A 19,629-nucleotide genomic window follows, 5' to 3' on the forward strand; every position below is an offset into this window, starting at 1 on the left:
TCCTCTGAGTCTCAGTGTGCTTTTCTCTTTCCTTCTAGTTGCAGAATTTCCACTCAGCCAGCTTTCCTGTGGTTCTGGATGGTGTCCGTTTTGTCTTTTAGTTGTAGTTTTGATATTATTGTGCGAGGCAGTAGTTTAGGTGTTTACCTATGCCGCCATCTTGGTTTCTCCCCTTAGTGATTTTTCTTAATTTTTCCACTGTGCTTCTTCTAAGTCTCAGCCTTCTCTTGATTTCTTGGCTGCAGCCTCCATTTGATACCAAATAAATTATGATTAGATAAAAATGTAACTGCAAAATATTTTTAAACCCATAAAAATGTTAGAGTGTAAGAAAAATGTATATTCCTGAGAAAAGTCAGAAGCAGTAAAACAATAACAGATTTGATTACCATTAAAATATCATAAGTATAAAAACAGACAAATAAAGCATGAGTGAAAAGAGTTAATATCCCAATAAACAAAGCACTTTACCAAAATCAGTTTTTTAAGAAGAGTCCTATAGGAAATTGGGCAAACTATAATTGTACAAAGCAAAGTGAAATTAAATCATAAATAAACAAGAAACTATAAATTTAAAGATTAATAAAACAAGTATAAATAAAGCCATGATTCCATAGGTTTCTTCTCAAATTTGCAAAGGTTAAAAAAATAATAAACATACTATTTAAATTAATAAATACATTAAAGTACATGTAACTTATATGGCCTTCTGAGAACTTTACTGCTGTTCCTTATGAATGAGAATACAAATTAGTTCAAACTTTCTACGAGAAAACCAGCCTTTATTTATCAAAAAGTCTTAAAAAATGACCCAGCAAATCTACCTCTAGAATTTTTTCCTAAGGGTGTCATGGAACAAAGATGTAGTAACAAAATTTTAATTGCAATGAAAAACTTGAATGTAAAAGTAAAATGTAAATGCAAATTATATTTAAAAAATTATGCCACCCAATACAATAAATATATACATTAAAACTAAATGCAACATTAGAAAGATGGCTAATGACATGGAATATACATAACCTATTCTTGATGGAATGAAGCAAGTTTCAAATCAACAGGCACAATATAATCTGATTTAAAACATGCCTAGAGCCCTAGCACGTTTGGCTCAGTAGATAGAGCACCAGCCTGTAGACTGAAGGGTTCCGGGTTTGATTCCCTGTCAGGGCACATGCCCAGGGTTGCAGGCTTGATCCTCAGTGTGGGCGTGCAGGAGGCCGCCGATCAATGATTCTCTCTCATCATTGACGTTTCTATCTCTTTTTCTTTTTTTAAAACCAATGCATTCTTTATTGCAGACTGAAGTTAAGGGCTCACACTGTGCTCTGATCTGGGGCTTCTCTGTTGCCCAGCTTTTCCAGAGAGGCCAGGGCACACTCTCCAAGCAGAGTAGGATGCAACTTCCTAAAACAAGCCCTCTGAAAGACCTGAGATGAGGACCTGGGGAAGTAGCAGCTTGGCATTCAGGGTTGAACCAGAAAGGGAGGCCAGGGGTCCAGGCAAATCCAACCCTCATCTCCTGGGGACTACAGGTCACTCCCTTCACAGGAGTGCCACGCAGACTCTGAAAAGATCTATGGGTGGGAGTGAAGGGCTGCTTTATGGAGGGGGATGGGCAAGCTGAGAAACTCCACCTTTCACTCCCAGGCCATCCCCAGGCCTTGCTTCTTAAACAGTAAGGTGCTTATAGGAAACCCTGGGGATTTTTTGGAGTGTGGGTTCTGATCCCAGAGGTCTGGGATTGGGCCTGGGGCCGTGGGTTTCTAACAAGCTCCCATAGGTGCTCATGCAGACCACACTGAGTTGCATAAAATGTTTTTTGCATATCAGGAAAATGCACGCTTCGTCAACAAGGCGAAACCCCATTCCAGGCTGGGCTAGACTGCAGCCCTCACTTGTCCCCGACTGAACTCAGTAGCCCTGGAGATCTTATCTGGCCTTCTTGCCCTGAAAACCCTTTTCCCAGAGGTTGACCCACCAGGCCTGGGAGATGAGCAGAGTGAACAGGCATCTCCTGGGACTCTGAGTTCGCAAGTGCTTGGTGACAGGCCTACAATCTCCCAATCTATCAGCTTCTTGCCAAGAGACAGGAGGCCTGGGCAGGGCAGCCTCAGGGCTGGGGAAGGGAAAGGGGAAGAGGAAGGAAATGGGAACATTCTGAGAAAGGGTCAGAGTGTGGAAGAGTGGCTACTGGCCCACGGATGTAAGATTTGTGTGGCCTAGGCACCTCCCACAGATTCCGACAAAAGTCCAGACCAGGTGGGCTCTGATCTGCTTGTTCCATAGATGAGAAGGTGGGAGGATCAAGAGGTCAGGGGTTCTCCCTACCACAGGTATTGTCACAGGAAGCCAGAGCCCTAGGCCCTCACCTGGTGGAGCCGCCAGTTGTCCCTGTTTACAGTTCCTGTCCCTGTGTTAGCACTGAAAGTCCTGAGCAAACACGGATGGCAGGTCATCCTATTGCCTGGCCAGGCTCCAGGTTCAGAGCCTAGAAATGACAAGGTTATCAGGGCTTTGAGTGGTGACCCAGGGGCTGGCCAGCTATAATCCAACAGTCCATAGTGCCGCCTGCATCCAGGTGAACCAATGACAAGGCAGCCAGTCTGCTGCCAGAAGGAGACTGTGTGGAGGGAGGCACAGGTGCAAATGGCTTTCTTTCTCTCTGGGCCACTCTCCTGTAGTTCAAGGAGTGATGCCAGGCGCAGCTGGTCACTCTAGCAATTTCTTAATCATGAGGAAGGACAGAGCCACCTTGATCTGCTCCCCAGTTTCCTGGCCTGATGGCCCTGGGGCTCCTATGTAAACATTGTCAGCCCTGCTGCAGCCTTCGCACTCTCTCCGCAGCTTTCCCACAACTCCCGGTTCAGGCTCCTGCCAATCTAGGGATCCACAGGGCTCAGGATGGGGCACAGAGAAGGGTTGGTTCCCAGGAAGCAATAAATAGATGCAGGTTGTCTTCTGTTCGTCTCAGGACAGCGACTGGCTCTCAGCACTAGAAGCAAGGCCTCAACCCACAGGGGCCCAAGAAATGCTCAGCTGCAAGCTCAGCAGATACTGAGGATTAGAAGACTTGGAGGCGTGAGTTCCCTAAAAAGCCTCCAAGGAACCCAAGGAGGCAGAGACCCACTGCCACTACCCCTTTGCCAAAATTGTAAGTTCAGAAAGGGTGGGGGTCTGCCCAAGTTTGCACAGAGGCTATGAATGCCCAGAGTCCTGGCTCTAGCTCCAACCTCGCCTCCTCCTCTGAGTATTCCAGGATTCTACAGCTCTAAGCTATCTATCCTGGACCGCTGCACCCCCTCCCACACACTGTTTGGCCCACCTATGCCCTGTCCCCCAAGCTTGGCCTCCCATGGGCCCTTGGGGTTCCTTCCCCTCAGGGTGCCAGGCCAAGTGGCCTCTGTCCCTTCTGAGTGGGCATGAGGAGGGAGGGAGGCCTAAGGTGGGGGGGCCCTCTGGAGACATAAGCACATCAAACGTGATGAGTGGCAGGGCAATGACGAGCACCTCGGTGTTCAGCGGGTTGAAGCACAGATTGATGCTGTGCAAGGCAGGCATGGCAGCTACCTTCTCCACGGGCACATCCACAATCTCGTTCTCCTCCAGACTGATGGTCTCCAGCGCCGGCAGGGTGGTGAGCGGCTCAGGGAAGTCATGAAACTGGTTCCGAGACAGGTGGATGGCCTTGAGGTGCTGCAGGGCACTGACCTCGTTGGGGAGGCGGTGCAGGAAGTTCCCTTCCAGGCAGAGCTCTTGAAGCTGACAGAATGTGGTCATGAACTTGCTGGTGAGGGACTTGAGCTCATTGTTGGCCAGCGTGATGAGGTGGATCTGGTCAGTGACATTCCGCAGGACCTTGTAGATGCTGATGGGGAAAGAAACCATCATGCACTCGGCCAGATCCAGGGTGTCAGAGTCACTCTCCACCATCTTGTTGACCTTCCTCGCAACTCTGGCCACCACCTCACCCATCTTCCTCAGCATGCAGACTCGGGTGTCCTGCTTCCAGCCACCAGGCCAGTATGCAGCTGACAAGGGGGCATCACAGCAACAATACCTCCTAGCGCCCTGTGCAGTACAGTCACGCTCCCTCGGCTGCCAGCGGCGCCCCACGCAACAGCGGCAGGCAGCGATGTTTCTATCTCTTTATCCCTCTCCCTTCCTCTCTGAAATCAATAAATATATATATATATTTAAATGCCTAGAAAAAAAGTCTAGGTGGCCAAAATAAGGTGAATTTTATTTTCTTCTTAGAATTTATTTGCATGTTCTACTATGATACTTATTACTCCTATAGTTTAAACAACATTATTTGTCTTTTTCAAGTGACAGCTGACAAGAAGGGAAGAATAAAGGAAAACAACATAGGCAAATGAACTCTAAAAACATAGCTATTTATTCCAGGAGCCAACACATACATACATTATATATAAATTAGATAATATATTTTAGAATGATTTTAATCCACAATGATTAAAATGAAGGTTTGGTGAATGAAAGTGAACCAGTTTCCTAAAAAACTTAATAGCTTGGAACCACACATACACACACATATTAGTATTTCTAAAACATTGCAATACATTAGAAAAATGAAAGTTAGTACCAGATGTATTCAGAGTTTAAATTGAATGAGCCACAGAATAGTCAAAAGAATTCTTAAGAAATAATAAAGCTAGAGGATTCATATTTCCTGATTTCAAAACACTACAAACCTAGAGTAATCAAAACAGTGTGGTAATGACATAAAGACAACCATATAGACCAATAAAATAGAATAACTAGTCCAAAAATAAACCTTCACATATATGGTCAAATGATTTTGACAAGGGTATGAAGGCCATTCAATACAGGGAAAAAAATCTTTTCAACAAGTTGCTGAAAAGTGGATATCCATATGGAAGAGAATTAATTCAAATTAATTCAAAATGGATCCATGACCAAAATGTACATAAGACAAAGGTTTCATGACATTGGATTTAGCAGTTATTTCTTGGACCTAACACCAAAGGTATAGGAATTAACAGGAAAAACAGATTAGACTTCATGAAAATCTTAAAATTTTATGTATTAAAAGACTATCTACAGAGTAAAATGGCAACCCACAGAATAGGAGAAAACATTTGCAAATCATCCTAATATATAAAAACCCTGAGTCCATCACGACCGGAGGCTCGACTAACAGAAAGTCAGTCCTGCAGTCAGCGCTGGGTTGCCATGGAGACCCAGCACTAACTGCTATGGCAGCAGGCGCTGTGACCCAGCACTTACTGCTGAGGCGACAGCGAATCAGGCCCTTACAGAGGCCTGAAGAGAGAAGCAGGGTCTGATCCGTAGTCTCTGTGACAGCTGTTGATCATCACTTGCCTCTCTCTTTCTCTCCAGGCCTGGCCAGCAGCCGTGCCTCCATTTCTCTCCAGGCCTCCACCTGGGCTGCGGATCAGCCCCACCTTTCTGATCAGGCCCCGTTGATAGGCCCAGAGACACTGACTGGCATAAAAACCGACCAATCAGAACCAAATCTGGGTGAAGTGTGAGGAGCCAATGGCTGCCTAAGAGGCGGAGCTTCTGACGCTGACTGGCATAGAAACCGACCAATCAGAACCAATTCTGGGTCAACTGTGAGAAGCCAATGGCTGCCTAGGAGGCGGAGCTTTTGACGCTGACTGGCATAAAAACCGACCAATCAGAACCAAATCTGGGTGAAGTGTGAGGAGCCAATGGCTGCCTAGGAGGCAGAGCTTTTGATGGTGACTGGCATAGAAACTGACCAATCAGAACCAAATCTGGGTGAACTGTGAGGAGCCAATGGCTGCCTAGGAGGCGGAGCTTTTGACGCCGACTGGCATAGAAACCAACCAATCAGAACCAAATTGGCCGGCAGAGGAGGGCAATTGGGGGGGAACAGACCAGCAGGGGAGGGCAGTTAGGGGTGACCAGGCCTTCAGAGGAGGGCAGTTGGGGGCCATCAGGATGGCAGGGGAGGGTAGTTGGGGGGGGGGACCAGGGGTACAGGGGAGGGCAGTTGGGGGCGACCAGGCCGGCAGGGGAGGGCAGTTGGGGGCAACCAGGCTGGGAGGGGAGGGCAGTTGGGGGCCATCAGGCCAGCAGCAGGGGAGGGCAGTTGGGGGCAAGATCAAGTCGACAGGGGAGGGCAATTGGGGGTGAGATCACACCGGCAGGGGAGGGAAGTTGGGGGCGAGATCAGGTTGGCAGGGAAGGGCAGTTGGGGGTGACCAGGTCGGCAGGGGAGCAGTTAGGTGTTAATTAGGAAAGCAGGGGAGTGGTTAGGGGGTGATCAGGCTGGCAGGCAGAAGCAGTTAGGGGCAATCAGGCAGGCAGGCAGGCGAGCAGTTAAGAGCCAGCAGTCCCAGATTGTCAGAGGGATGTCCGACTGCCGGTCAAGGCCCAATGATGTCCAACTGCCGGTTTAGCAATTAACCGGCAGTCGGACATCCCCCAAGGGGTCTCAGATTGGAGAGGGTGCAGGCTGGGCTGAGGAACAACCCCCCCCAGTGCACAAATTTCATGCACCAGGCCTCTAGTTTATTTTATAATGGATTAATATCCAGAATTATAGAGAAATCCAAAAACTCAGCAACAAAAAGCTAAACAACGATATTAAAAAATGGGCAAAAGACCTCGGCAGACATTTCTCTAAAGAACACATACAACTGGACAAAAAGATGCTCAATATCATTAACTAGAGGCCCAGTGCATGAATTCGTGCATGGGTGGGGTCCAGCCTGCCCCCATCAGGGCCGATCGGGCCAGGCCAGCCAGGGGGAGGAGATGTGGGAGGTTGGCTGGCCAGCCACGCCCCTGATTGGGGTGGGGGGCCAACTGGCGGTGAGGCCGACACAGGCGGTTGGCAGGCCAGCCCCACCCCCTGGTTGAACACTGGTCGAACTCCCTGTCAAGGAGACAATTTGCATATTACCCTTTTATTATATAGGATTATCAGGGAAATGAAAACAAAACTATGAGATACCACCTCACACCCATTAGGATGGCTACTGTAAAAAAACAAAACAGAAGACAGTCAATAATATTCTAACAACTATGTATAGTGTCAGAGAGTACAAGATTTATCGGGATGATCCCTTATGTTATATAATGATGACTAATCACTGGGGTGTACACCTGAAACTAATGTAATATTACATACCAACTGTAATTGAAAAATAAAAATTGATTTACATTTTTTAAAAAAGAAGCTAGACACAAATGAAAAAATAAAACAAAACAAGTGTTGGCAAGGATGTGGAGAAAGTAGACCCCTATGCATTGTTGGTGAGAATGTAAAATGGTACAGCCACTGTGGAAAACAATATGGTGATTTCTCAAAAAAATTAAAAATAGAGCCGAAACCGGTGTGGCTCAGTGGATAGAGCGTCGGCCTGCGGAATGAAGGGTCCCGGGTTCGATTCCGGTCAGGGGCATGTACCTTGGTTGCGGGCACATCCCCAGTAGGGGGCGTGCAGGAGGCAGCCGATCAATGTTTCTCTCTCATCGATGTTTCTAACTCTCTATCCCTCTCCCTTCCTCTCTGTAAAAAATCAATAAAATATATTTTTTTTAAAAAATAGAATTACCATGTTACCCAGCAATTCCACTCCTGGATATACATCCAAAAAAATTGAGAGCAGGGCTATAAGAAAATATTTGTACACCCATATCCATAGCAGCATTATTCACAGAAGCTAAGATGTAGAAGCTTCCCAAATGTCTAGCAGTGGATAAATAGGTAAGCAAAATGTGATATATACATACAGTGAGATATCATTCATTCTTAAAAAGGGAATTCTGATATATGTTACAAGATGGGTAAATTATGATGACCCTCTACTAAGTGAAATAAGCCAGCCACAAAAAAATAAATACCATATGATTCCACTTATATGAGATATTTTATTATTGAGATATAAAGTAGAATGGGAGATTTCAGGGGCTGGAAAGAGGGGAGAATGGGAAGTTATTATTTAGCAGATACAAAGTTTCTGTTTTTCAAGATGAAAGGAGCTCCAGAGATAGATGGTGGAGATAGTTATATAACTGTATGAATGTACTTAATGTAACTGAATTGTACAGTTAAAATGGTTGTGACACTAACTTTTATGTTATGTATATTTTACCATAATAAAAAATGAAAAAAAAATCTTGAAAAAGAACAAAATTAAGAGAACTCACACTTCCCAATTTCAAAACTTACTACAAAACTACAGTAATCAATACACTGTAGTACTGGGTTAAGGACAAGCATATGGATCAATGGAACTGAATTGAGGGCACAGGAAAAAAATCCTATGTTTAGAGCCAATTCATTTTTATCAAAGATGTCCAGACTATTCAAAGATGCTGGGACAAATGGACATCCACAAGCAAAACAGCTTGGACCCAAACTCACAGAATACTCAAAATTGACCATAGACCTAAATCTAAGAGTTAAAATTATAAAATTCTTAGAAAAAAACACATAAGAGTAAGTCCTTACTCTTAGGTTAGATAATGGTTTTTGGATTTGACACCAAAAGCCCAAGCAACGAAAGGAAAAATAGATACATTGGAATACATCAAAATTTAAAACTTCTGTGCTATAAACATCACCAATAAAAAAGTAAAGAGACAACCCAAAGAGCAGGGGGAAATATCTGTAAATCACATATCTAATAAGGGTCTATATTCAAAATCCTGCAAGTCAATAATAAAAATGAACAACGAATTTGAATACATTTTCCCAAATGGTCAATAAGCACATGAAAAGTTGCTCAATATCTTTAACCATTAGGGAAATGCAAATCAAAACTAAAAGAAAGAAAAATACGTGTTAGCAAGAATGTGGTCAAACTAGAACCCTCATGCACTGCTGATGGGAATGTAAAATAATTCAGTGGCTAAGGAAACAGTTTGGTGGTTTGTCAAAAGTTAATCAGAGATACCATATGATTCAGCAATTCCACTCTAAGGTATATACCCAAAGAATTAAAAGCAGGGACTCATACTCCTACACCAATGTAGAGCAGCAGTATTCATAATAAACAAAAAGTGGAAACAATCCAAATATCCATCAATTGATGAATGAGTAAACAAAATGTGATACATGCTAAATCATTGATGAGACCTGAAAACTTATTAAGAGAAAGAAGCCAGTCACAAAAGACCCCGTTTTGAATGATTTCATTTAAATGAAATATCCAGAGTAGGTGAATCCAGAGTTAGAAAACAGATTATTGTTTGCCTGGGGCAGGAGGGAAAGGGGAATGACTGCTAATGAGTTCAGGGTTTCTTTTAGGGGGAACAAAAATATTCTAAAATGAGATTGTGGTGATGCCTGCACAACTCTGTGAATACACTAAAAAGGAGTGAACTATAAACTTTAAGTAGGTAAACAGTATGGTATGTGAATTTATTCTCAATAAAGCTATTTAAAAACTTCATCCTATATAATAAAAGCATAGTATGCAAGGGGTGGGGCTGGTGGGGGGAAGGGAGGGAGGCCCCAGCTGGCAGTGGTGGCAGGCGACTAGTGGAAGGGAGGGAGGCCCTGGCCAGTGGCAGTGGTGGCAGTGGCAGGCGTCTGGGGGAAGGGAGGGAGGCCCCAGCCGGCAGCCGCTAAGGACCCTACCAGTGCGTGAATTTCATGCACTGGGACTCTAGTAAACTATAAATGTATAATTTCTTACAAGATATTACTAATATTTCCTCCACGAAAACAACAGATTTAGTTTCTCTACTTAGTATCCCACAACTAAATCGAAACTACTTTTTAAACATTTAAAAGTAAATAACTAGGGGCAAATGTTATCTTATTTTCTAAAACATTTCAGGGATAATTATTGTACAGAATTTCACTAAGAAAAAATGTAATTGTGCTGTATTCTGATTTGAAAACCAGCAAGCATACTTAAACTCAGTGGCAAAGTACAACAGTAATAGAGCAAAGACACTAAGTGATCAAAGTAAAAAAAAAAAAAAATAGGTTAGGAAGTAGTATACTTGGTGAGTATTTATCTGGCTTGCACTGAAAACTTTAAGTACTTAAAGAACACCTGAATCACCTTTTAGAATTAAATGCTTCTATCTCTCTCCCCCCGCCCCCCGCCCCGACCAAAAAAAAAAAAATCCAAAAGAAAAATAAAATCCAGAAGTATGAGAAACATGTTTTACTTTGAAGATTTTCTTATGTTTTCACTTACGCATTTCTGATTCTAGCTCTTGTCACAAGCCTAAAGGGGATCTGCAGAGGTCAGGTCATCTTGGCTAGAGTAACTTTCAGCTCCAGGATATCTGGTTTAAATTCTTAAGCAGAGTTGAATCATTTTTTGTACTAAAATAGGTTTTCAGACAAAAAGATAAAATATTTGTGTACTAAGTCAGCTTCCCATCTATACTAATAATAGAGGAATATGCAAATTGTCCAGGACGCCATCACAGTAACATTAACGACCGAACAACAGGCTGCGTGGGGCGACAAGGCCGGCAGAGGGGTTAGTGAGGGATGACCAAACAACTGAACAGCAGGCTGCGTGGGGTGACCAGGCCGGCGGGGGGGACAGTTGGGGGCGACCAGGCCAGCAGGGGTGGAAGTTAGGAGCAATCAGGCCAGCAGGCAGAGGCGGTTAGGGGTGATCAGGCTGGCAGGGGGGCAGTTAGGGGCGATCAGGAAGGCAGGCAGGTGAGCAGTTAGGAGCCAGCGGTCCTGGATTGTGAGAGGGATGTCCGACTGCTGGTTTAGGCCCAATCAGGCCTAAACCGTCAGTCGGACATCCCCTGAGGGGTCCTGGATTGGAGAAGGTGCAGGCTGGGCTAAGGGGAATGCCCCCGTGCATGAATTTCGTGCACCGTGCCTCTAGTCTATAAGAAGTACTTTACAACTTCTGAAAAGCATGTTTATGCAGAATTACTAGTATGTTTAGCAGTACTTAAAACTTTTTTTAAGTCTCTTCAAAATTAACAAAATGCAAAAGAAAGAAAGCAATTAACAAAATACATCAGAATTGTCTTATAGATAGATAAGTAGAGGCCCAGTGCACGAATTCATGCACCAGTGGGGTCTCTCAGCCTGGCCTGTGGGATCGGGCCGAAACTGGCTCTCCGACATCCCCTAAGGGGTCCCAGATTGTGAGAGGGCACAGACCAGGCGAGGGACCCCACCAGTGCACGATTGGGGCCGGGGAGGGGTGCAGGAGGTTGGCCAGCCTGAGAGGGACCATGGGAGGGCTCCAGGGCATGTCCAGCATGTCTTGCTCAGTCCCGATCAACTGGACCCCAGAGGCAAGCTAATCTACCAGTTGGAGTGTCTGCCCCCCTGATGGTCAGTTCATGTCATAGCAACTGGTTGACCAGTCGACTGTCTGCCTCCTGGTGGTCAGTGCACGTCACAGCGACTGGCTGACTGCCTGCCCCCTGGTGGTCAGTGCACGTCATAGCGAGTGGTTGAGCGGCCTTAGCATATCATTAGCATATTACGCTTTGATTGATTGACTAACCGGACACTTAGCATATTAAGCTTTTACTATATAGGATCACCTGTCTGCTTATCTACCAAGAATAACAATTCCACTAGCAGTAGAAGCGGCTCCAGCTTCCTAATCTATGAAAGTAAACCCAGAGGTGAATACAACTGAGATAGGTGACAAGGAACGAGGCCAAATCCAAAATCAGTACAAAACAGAAAAAGCAAGCCAAAAAGGGGAAGAAAAGAAAAGTGCCAGGCAGGGAATGAGAAGAACAAAGCCAAGCAATAGGAAATAGGGAGAGAGATCATCTAAATAAAGCATGTCAACGGGCCCTGTGGCCCACAATGAATATTTCTGCAGCCCAGCCAATATAACGGTATATAAGAAACGTTTTAATAAAAATTCGTGCCGAAACCGGTTTGGCTCAGTGGATAGAGCGTCGGCCTGCAGACTGAAGGATCCCAGGTTCGATTCTGGTCAAGGGCATGTACATTGGTTGCGGGCACATCCCCGGTGGGGGGTGTGCAGGGGGTAGCTGGTCGATGTTTCTCTCTCATCGATGTTTCTAGCTCTCTATCCTCTCTGTAAAAAATCAATAAAAATATAAAAAAATAAAAAAATAAAATAAATAAAAATTCGTAACTTAATTTTTACAATACCGTTATATATAATTATTAATAATGAACTACAACTCTCACTAATGACTGATTATTATAATCGTGTTGCATTCATTTCCCTTACACGCCTTACGCGCAGGCGCACCATTTCTCTCCACTAATGCTAGCAGCGAGTATTTTAGCAGCCAAATGCCAAGTCATCAGTCTGGGACTGACTTGTTTGGTGTGCGCAACAGGAAATATTTTGGCTTTCGAAGAACAAGAAAAATATGTTTATTTGCCTTACGCTTATTAATTGTGCAGTTATTCAGTGTCTGGTAAGTTAATGTTCAAGAAAAAATATTAATTTTTATTAAAATGTTCTATTATATGTTATTGATTACTCCTTTATTTCAACCCTTTGTATTCAGCACATCTCTATCAAAATAAACCTCTGTTTCTATTAAAATTGAAGCTTTTGGTTTTTTGAGTCCCACATAAACCTAAACCTTGTTTATTTGGCTGTGTTAGCCTTTGAGTTTGGCATGCTTAATCTAAATAAAAGTAAAAGAGAACTAAGGGTCACTGGTTTGATGCAGAATACATTAAGAGCATCAATCATTTGTGATAGGAACAAAGTGTGGCAACAGTATTAAATTGGAATAAAGAAATTTGATGAAAGTAAACATAAAGATGTAAAAACATAATGATTATAATTTTAAACATCCACAAGGCACTTAAAATTTTTTATCCCAACGATTATAACTTTACAATGTATTTAACCCCCATTACTTACATATGTCATTACTGTACCTTTTCCCATTTCTTCCTTACAGATAAGTTTTGTTTTTGGAGTTTTTCTTTGAGTATAATTGCTACAGCCTTTTTAGAAGACATAAGATTTGAAGCCCAGGCCTGTTAAGAGATATATGCCTGGGAAACTGACCTGATATTCACCAGTCTTGCAGTAATGCACTGGGGTTTTTACTAGCAACTTGTGCTTCGGCATGATGGTCAGTCTCCAGAACCATCCTTGATAGAAGCCAGGAGTAATAAAAACCCCTGTTGATATAGCAAGGGAGGAGCTTCTCTTGCTTCATGAAAACTTTGCTCCTTACCAATGGTATCATCCACAGCAAATATCCTGTGGGAACTTTGGGGACCTGGGAAGTTCTACCTTTAGCAGAGAAGTTGTTGTGTGCAAAGACAGATGTAAAGGAAACTTATTGCAGTATTGTAGAAGAGCAAAAATATTAAAACCTAAATGTCCTTCCACTGGACCAGCACATCACATTATATCCATAAAATGGAAAAATGAGCTGATGAAATGAATTACATTGTATGTGCTGATACTGATCTCCAAAACATATGAATTGAAAAAAGCAATGTACAGAATAATATATATATCATGCAATTTGTGTTTAAAGATGACATACAGACCATTCTAAGGAATTAAGATACATAACCCAGCAACCATTAAAGAAATTATTGCTTCATAAAAATTAAGAGTTTCACATGAAAAATAATGCCATAATATTGTATGTCAACTATACTTCAACAGAAATAAATTAATTTTTAAAGAGAAAAATAACACCATAAACAAAGTCAAAAGATGACTGTGTGTACAAACTGGAAAACATATACAAGAAAAGTCGGTATACAGCTTGAGAAGAAAAAATTAATGACTGGCCAAGACAGGGGTGATGAGACGTAAGTTTTCACTTCCTCAGCATATTTACATTTTCCATATGCATGTATATCTGCTCAAAATAAATAAAATATTTAAATAAATTTTAAAAGTCTACCCCTCCTATATAATAAAGATGTAATATGCAAATGGTCGTTACGCCGTGAAGTGTAACAACTGACCGCATAACGACCAGATAACGGATCAGTAGGAGGGTGGGGCAGTGAGCTGCAAGTGGGCGGCGGAGAGCTACAGGAGAGGGCAGGGTAGCAAGCTATGGGGGGGTGGGGAGAGCTACAGGAGGGCGGGGCAGTGGGCGGAGAGCTACAGGAGGGTAGCAGTGAGCTACTGGCTACAAGCAGGCAGCGGAGAGCTACTGGAGGGGGCAGGGCAGCAAGATATGAAGGGGGAAGAGGGAAGGGAGAGGGGACAGGGGGAGCTACAGGAGGGCGGGGCAGTGGGTGGAGAGCTACTGGAGGGCGGCAGCAAGCTACTGGCAAGCAACTGGCACACGGATTCATGCACAGGGCTACTAGTACATATATGCTTTTATATGCATATTATAGGCCTGGTGCATGAATATTCATGCACTGCAGGGGGGGTTCCATCAGCCCGGCCTGCCCCCTCTCACAGTCCGGGAGCCCTCAGGGGCAGGAGGTAACCAAGCAATCAGGGGAAGGCAACGCCCCCCATCACACCTCTGCTGCTGCCACTGCCAGCAGCGCAAGCCTCGGCTGGCCCTGGTTACCTGAGCCTCGGGCGGCCCTGGGCGGCTGGGCAGCTGCCATCAGAGGCTGGCCTGCGCCTCGGGCCGGCCCTGGGAAGCTGGGGGGCTGAGGAGACTGGGGGACTCCAAAGGCAGGCACGCGGAGCAGGGCAGGTCCGCTTGTGCCGAATGCCTGGAGCCCCAGCAGGGCTGAGGAGACTGGGCACCACCATCTTAAAGGGCATGGTAGTCAATTAGCATATTCCCTCCTTATTGGCTGTCGGTGCCTCCATCTTTGTGGGGGTGTGATGGTCAATTAGCATATTCCCTCTTTATTAGATAGGATACACAATTAGCTGATGACAATGATTATCCCTAGAGAGGGAGACAGATTTTCCTGAGTATCCTTAAGTACTGTTTGAATTTTTTTATCATGAGAATATATTAACTTTATAATTTAATGTTGTTTTATAATAAAAATATAGTTGTTGAAAGTATATAACCTTTGACCCTAAAATTCCACTTCAAGGTATTGATACTATGTTGGAAAACTGCAGAAATATTTTCGAGGAGCTTTGCTAACTGTAATGGTTAAAATTTGGAGACTACTTAAATTTTGCCTGTCACTAGAGAATGGCAAATTAGATATATACTATATTTACATGCACATATATGTATATAAGGTGATGCCTTAAGTAATTAAAATGATGACTTTGAGTTATATTTAGCAACATGAAAGTATGCATAATATTCTTGAATGGAAAAAATATAAGATCATTATAAATTTCATTATAAATTACATCCATAAGAGTTATCTGGAAAGATGATGAGAAAAATAATAATTATTGCCTAGTTGTACAGTTAAGACTCTCAGTTTCTGTATACATTTCTGGATTATGAATTTTTTAACAATGAACACATATCATCCTATATAATAAAACCCTAATATGCAAATTGACCAGCCGGCGGAACGACGGGTCGCTATGATGCACACTGACCACCAAGGGGCAGATGCTCAACACAGGAGCTGCCCCCTGGTGGTCAGTGCACTCCCACAGGAGGAGCACCGCTCAGCCAGAAGCCAGGCTCACAGCTGGCGAGCAGAGTGGTGGTGGCGGGAACCACACCCGCCTCCGCTGCAGGTGGGCAGTAAGGAGCAAGGGGTCCCAAACTGTGAGAGCCCCGGACTGCAAGAGGGCACAGGCCAGCCTGAGGAACCCCTCCCCCACTCCGTGCTCAAATTTAATGCACCGGACCTCTAGTTATTTTTATAATCAGTAAAAAAAGTATTTTCTTAAAAAAAGAGAGAACTGCCTTTAATAGCATGGGATGAAGAAATAGATGGTATTTACAGGTTGAGCTTCAGTCATAGAACCAATATGGAACAAAATATAGAAGTAAAGAAGATTTTCATGATAAGGCTAACCATGAAAGTACCAAACATCCTATTTAGTTAAAGAGTAATATGCAAATTGACCATCACTCCAATACACAAGATAGCCACCACAAGATGACTGGCAAGAGAGGACAGTTGTGGGCAATCAGGCTAGCAGGGGAGGGCCATTGGGGGGGACCCAAAAGGGCAGTTGGGAGCTTCAGGACAGCAGGGGAAGGCAGTTGGAGGGGACCAGGTCTGCAGGGGAGGGCAGTTAGGGGTGACCAGGCCTGCAGGGGAGAGCAGTTTGGGGGACCAGGCCTGCAGGGGAGGGCAGTTGGGGGACCAGGCCTGCAGGGAAGGGCAGTTGGGGGGAACCAGGCCTGCAGGGGAGGGCAGTTGGGAGAAACCAGGCCTGCAAGGGAGGGCAGTTGGGGGCGATCAGGCCTGCATGGGAGGTCAGTTGGGGGCGATCAGACCTGCAGGGGAGGGCAGTTAGAAGTTACCAGGCCGGCAGAGGAGGGCAGTTGGGAGGGACCAGGCCTGCAGGGGAAGGCAGTTGGGAGGGACCAGGCCTGCAGGGGAGGGCAGTTAGGGGTGACCAGGCCTGCGGGGGAGGGCAGTTGGGGGGACCAGGCCTGCAGGGGAGGGCAGTTGAGGGTGACCAGGCCTGCAGGGGAGGGCAGTTAGGGGCAATCGGGCCGGCAGAGGAGCAGTTAGGCATCTATCAGGCTGGCAGCAGAGTGGTTAGGGGGTGATCAGGCTGGCAGGCAGAAGCAGTATGGGGCAATCAGGCAGGCAGGCAAGTAAGTGGTTGGGAGCCAGCAATCCTGGATTGTGAGAGGAATGTCCGACTGCCCGTTTAGGCCCGATCCCAGTGGAATCGGGCAGTCGGACATCCCTCAAGGGGTCCCAGATTGGAGAGGGTGCAGGCTGGGCTGAGGCACACACACCCTCATGCACAAATTTCGTGCACCGGGCCTCTAGTTTTGGATAAAATCTACAAAATGTGTTATAAGCTCTGGTGTCCAAAAAAATACCAAAAACCCTTTAGCTGAACTTTTCTTTTGTTTAAAGACTTTACTTAATTCAGACACCCCATTATATCTTTGCCCTCTGTGTGGCATATTGTACTGCCTACCACTCTTTCTGGAAATACTCTCCATGGTAGACAGGATTCTATCTATAAGGTCCTAGTTTTTCTTCACTCTGCTGTGTAGAGCCAATAAGCTGTGTATAGCACAGTTCCTATTGCACAATGGGGGACCCTGGGTTTCCTCCTCAGCACTCAATTTCTGAGCCTCATGGATAGACATCTCCTCTTCTACATTCTGTCCTAGGTCCTCTTCTCACTCTACACACTATCCCTAAGCAATTTCAAGACCACTCAAGTACTTGGTAACACCCAAGTCTATCTCTATCCAGATCTCTTTCTTGAACAGTAGATTCATATATCTGCCTAATGGATATTTCTTCTTAGGTGTTTAACAGGCACCTAAAATTCAATATATCAAAACTCAATTCATCATATTCCTCCTCAAACGTACTCCTCTTCCTGTTTTGATTATTGATGTGAATGGCAACATCCTGCTTCTCAAAACAGAAACCTAGGCCATTATCCTTGGCTATTTTCGCTTCTTCCTCTCTCACATCCAATAATTCAACAAGTCCTATCATCCTCTCTGTCACTTCCCTAATTTAAGCCACCAGCATCTCTCACCTGGGTTATTATTACATTCTTATAAACCCAGTTCCCTCTAGCCATTCTAATTGTATCGCCAAGCAATATTTTTAAATTGATACATCAACTGTTTACTATCTATATAAAATCCCACAAATGACTCTCACTATCTTCAGAATAAAGTACAAAGTCCAGAAAGCATGATTTACAAGACCCCACTTACTTCTCGAATTTTATTTTCTAACAGGGGCCCAGTGCACGAATTTGTGCACCTTGAAAGGAACTGTGGGCCACGAGGCTGTGGTGGGTACAGGGTTGGGTCTTGGCCCATCCTCCGTGCCCCCGCCCAGCCCCTCCCACCACGGTCCCTGGTCCCTTCTCTGCTGGCAGCCCCACTCCTGCCGCCGCTCCCATGTGATGGCAGCGCCAGCCCCACTCGCCCCCGCTGACAGAACGAGTGGGGCCGGCGCCAGCAGCGGGTGCGAGCAGGGCGGCGCCAGCAGCGGGAGCAAGCAGTGGCTGCTGCCCTGATCACCCCTCAGGAGCAGGTGGAGGTGGAGAAGCCCTCAGGGTTGATCAGGGCCAATAGCCGCTACTTGCACCCACTGACGACGCCAAGCGATTGGGACCACCACCAGGCGCTGGCGGCAGCTGTGAGCAGCAGTTCCAGCGCCAACTGTGGGTGCGAGCGGGGTCGGCACCAGCACTGGATGCAAGCGGGGCTGTCATCAGCAGCGGGTGCGAGACGTGGCTGCTGGTCCTGATGGCCCCTCAGGAACAGGGGTAGGTGGAGAAGCCTTGAGGGACGACCAGGCCAGCAGCTGCTCGTACCTGCTGACGGCGCCAAGTGATCGGGGCCAGTCCCCGATGCCGGCAGCAGGTGCAAGCGGCGGCTCTAGGCTGGCAGCGGGTGCAAGCGGGGACGGCGCTGGCAGCAGGCGCGAGCACCAGGCAGGACCGCAGCACGCAGGAGCCAAGAATTTTCAGTAATCACCAGAGGCTCACCCGGGTGACAGTGACCAGTGCCCCGCCTTGGTCTGGCGCCCCCGCTCACCTGCTCCCACTTTGCCCACGCTTGCCATGTTCCACGCTCTGCCGCCTGCTGCCAACACCCGCCATGTTCCGCGCACGCGCCTCCTGGTGGTCAGCGCACATCAGTGACCGGTTGTTTGGTTGTTGTTCGGTCTATTTGCATATTAGGGTTTTATATACATAGATACTTCTCACCCTACCCATTACTCCTCTCTAAGATCTGACAATGAAATTCTTTCAATCCCCTCACCATACTATCTTTCCTTCATATATTTGTAAATGATATTCAGTGGTGACTCCAGAAAGTACTGGAGAGAACTTTAGCCTCCCCCCTAAAACAAAAGCTCCCAAAACTACCTCAAATAAATAATTTAACATTTGTTTACTACACATCATTCAACCCCTACCACACTCCATTTTCAACCAGACTGTGCTATCACACCACTCACCCTTATTTAATAACCATTCACTTAGTAGTTTCTAATTATCTTTTAAGACACAACTGAAATATCACTAAATCCCCAAGAGCAGATTAGGTATCCCATAGCAACCTATAATTTTCCCTATCACAGTCCTATTCCACTATATTATAATAACCTGTTTATGTGCCTATGCCCTTCAAAAGTCTTAAGTTCCCTAATGACTTATACCATGGGCTATTCACTGCTGAATCACCTATATCTGGCATAGAACCTGGCATACTACAGACATTTGGTAAAGAGCTACCAAACGAATCACAAATGTACAAATTTATCCCTCCCACCCCCCAAAAAACACTACACCTAAAAAGAAACTATAAAATGTCAATATTTAAATTATTTAATTTTACATTTTTAAAAGCATCTTCAGCCTGGCCAGGTGACTCAGTTGATTAAGGCATCATCCCCTACACCAAAAGGTTGCAGATTCAATCCCGGTTGGGGTATGCAGGAAGCAACTGATCCATGTTTTCTCTCTTCCCCTTCCTCTCTCTGTAAAATCAATGGGAATGTATCCTCGGATGAGGATCAAAAAATAAAAGTACCTTCAATGTTAAGTTAGCGTTAGAAAACAAATTACAAATATGCCTTACTTTGTGCTTGACATTTTCTTG

At 45.2% G+C, this 19,629-nt stretch overlaps 2 protein-coding genes across 5 annotated transcripts in view; both read right to left on the reverse strand.

Moving 5' to 3' along the window:
* CDK8 (cyclin dependent kinase 8) overlaps nucleotides 1-19,629 on the reverse strand; it is a 166,782-nt gene that overhangs the window by 136,038 nt on the left and 11,115 nt on the right. The window lies entirely within an intron of this gene.
* On the reverse strand, nucleotides 2,713-3,987 carry LOC129149882 (leucine-rich repeat-containing protein 20-like). Its single transcript, XM_054719694.1, has 2 exons — nucleotides 3,441-3,987; nucleotides 2,713-2,882 (listed from the first exon to the last, which is right to left on the reverse strand). The coding sequence occupies exons 1-2, from the start codon at nucleotides 3,985-3,987 to the stop codon at nucleotides 2,713-2,715; spliced, it is 717 nt and encodes a 238-aa protein (XP_054575669.1).

This window comes from Eptesicus fuscus, chromosome 7 (genome assembly GCF_027574615.1).
Source record: "Eptesicus fuscus isolate TK198812 chromosome 7, DD_ASM_mEF_20220401, whole genome shotgun sequence".
NCBI lineage: Eukaryota > Metazoa > Chordata > Mammalia > Chiroptera > Vespertilionidae > Eptesicus > Eptesicus fuscus.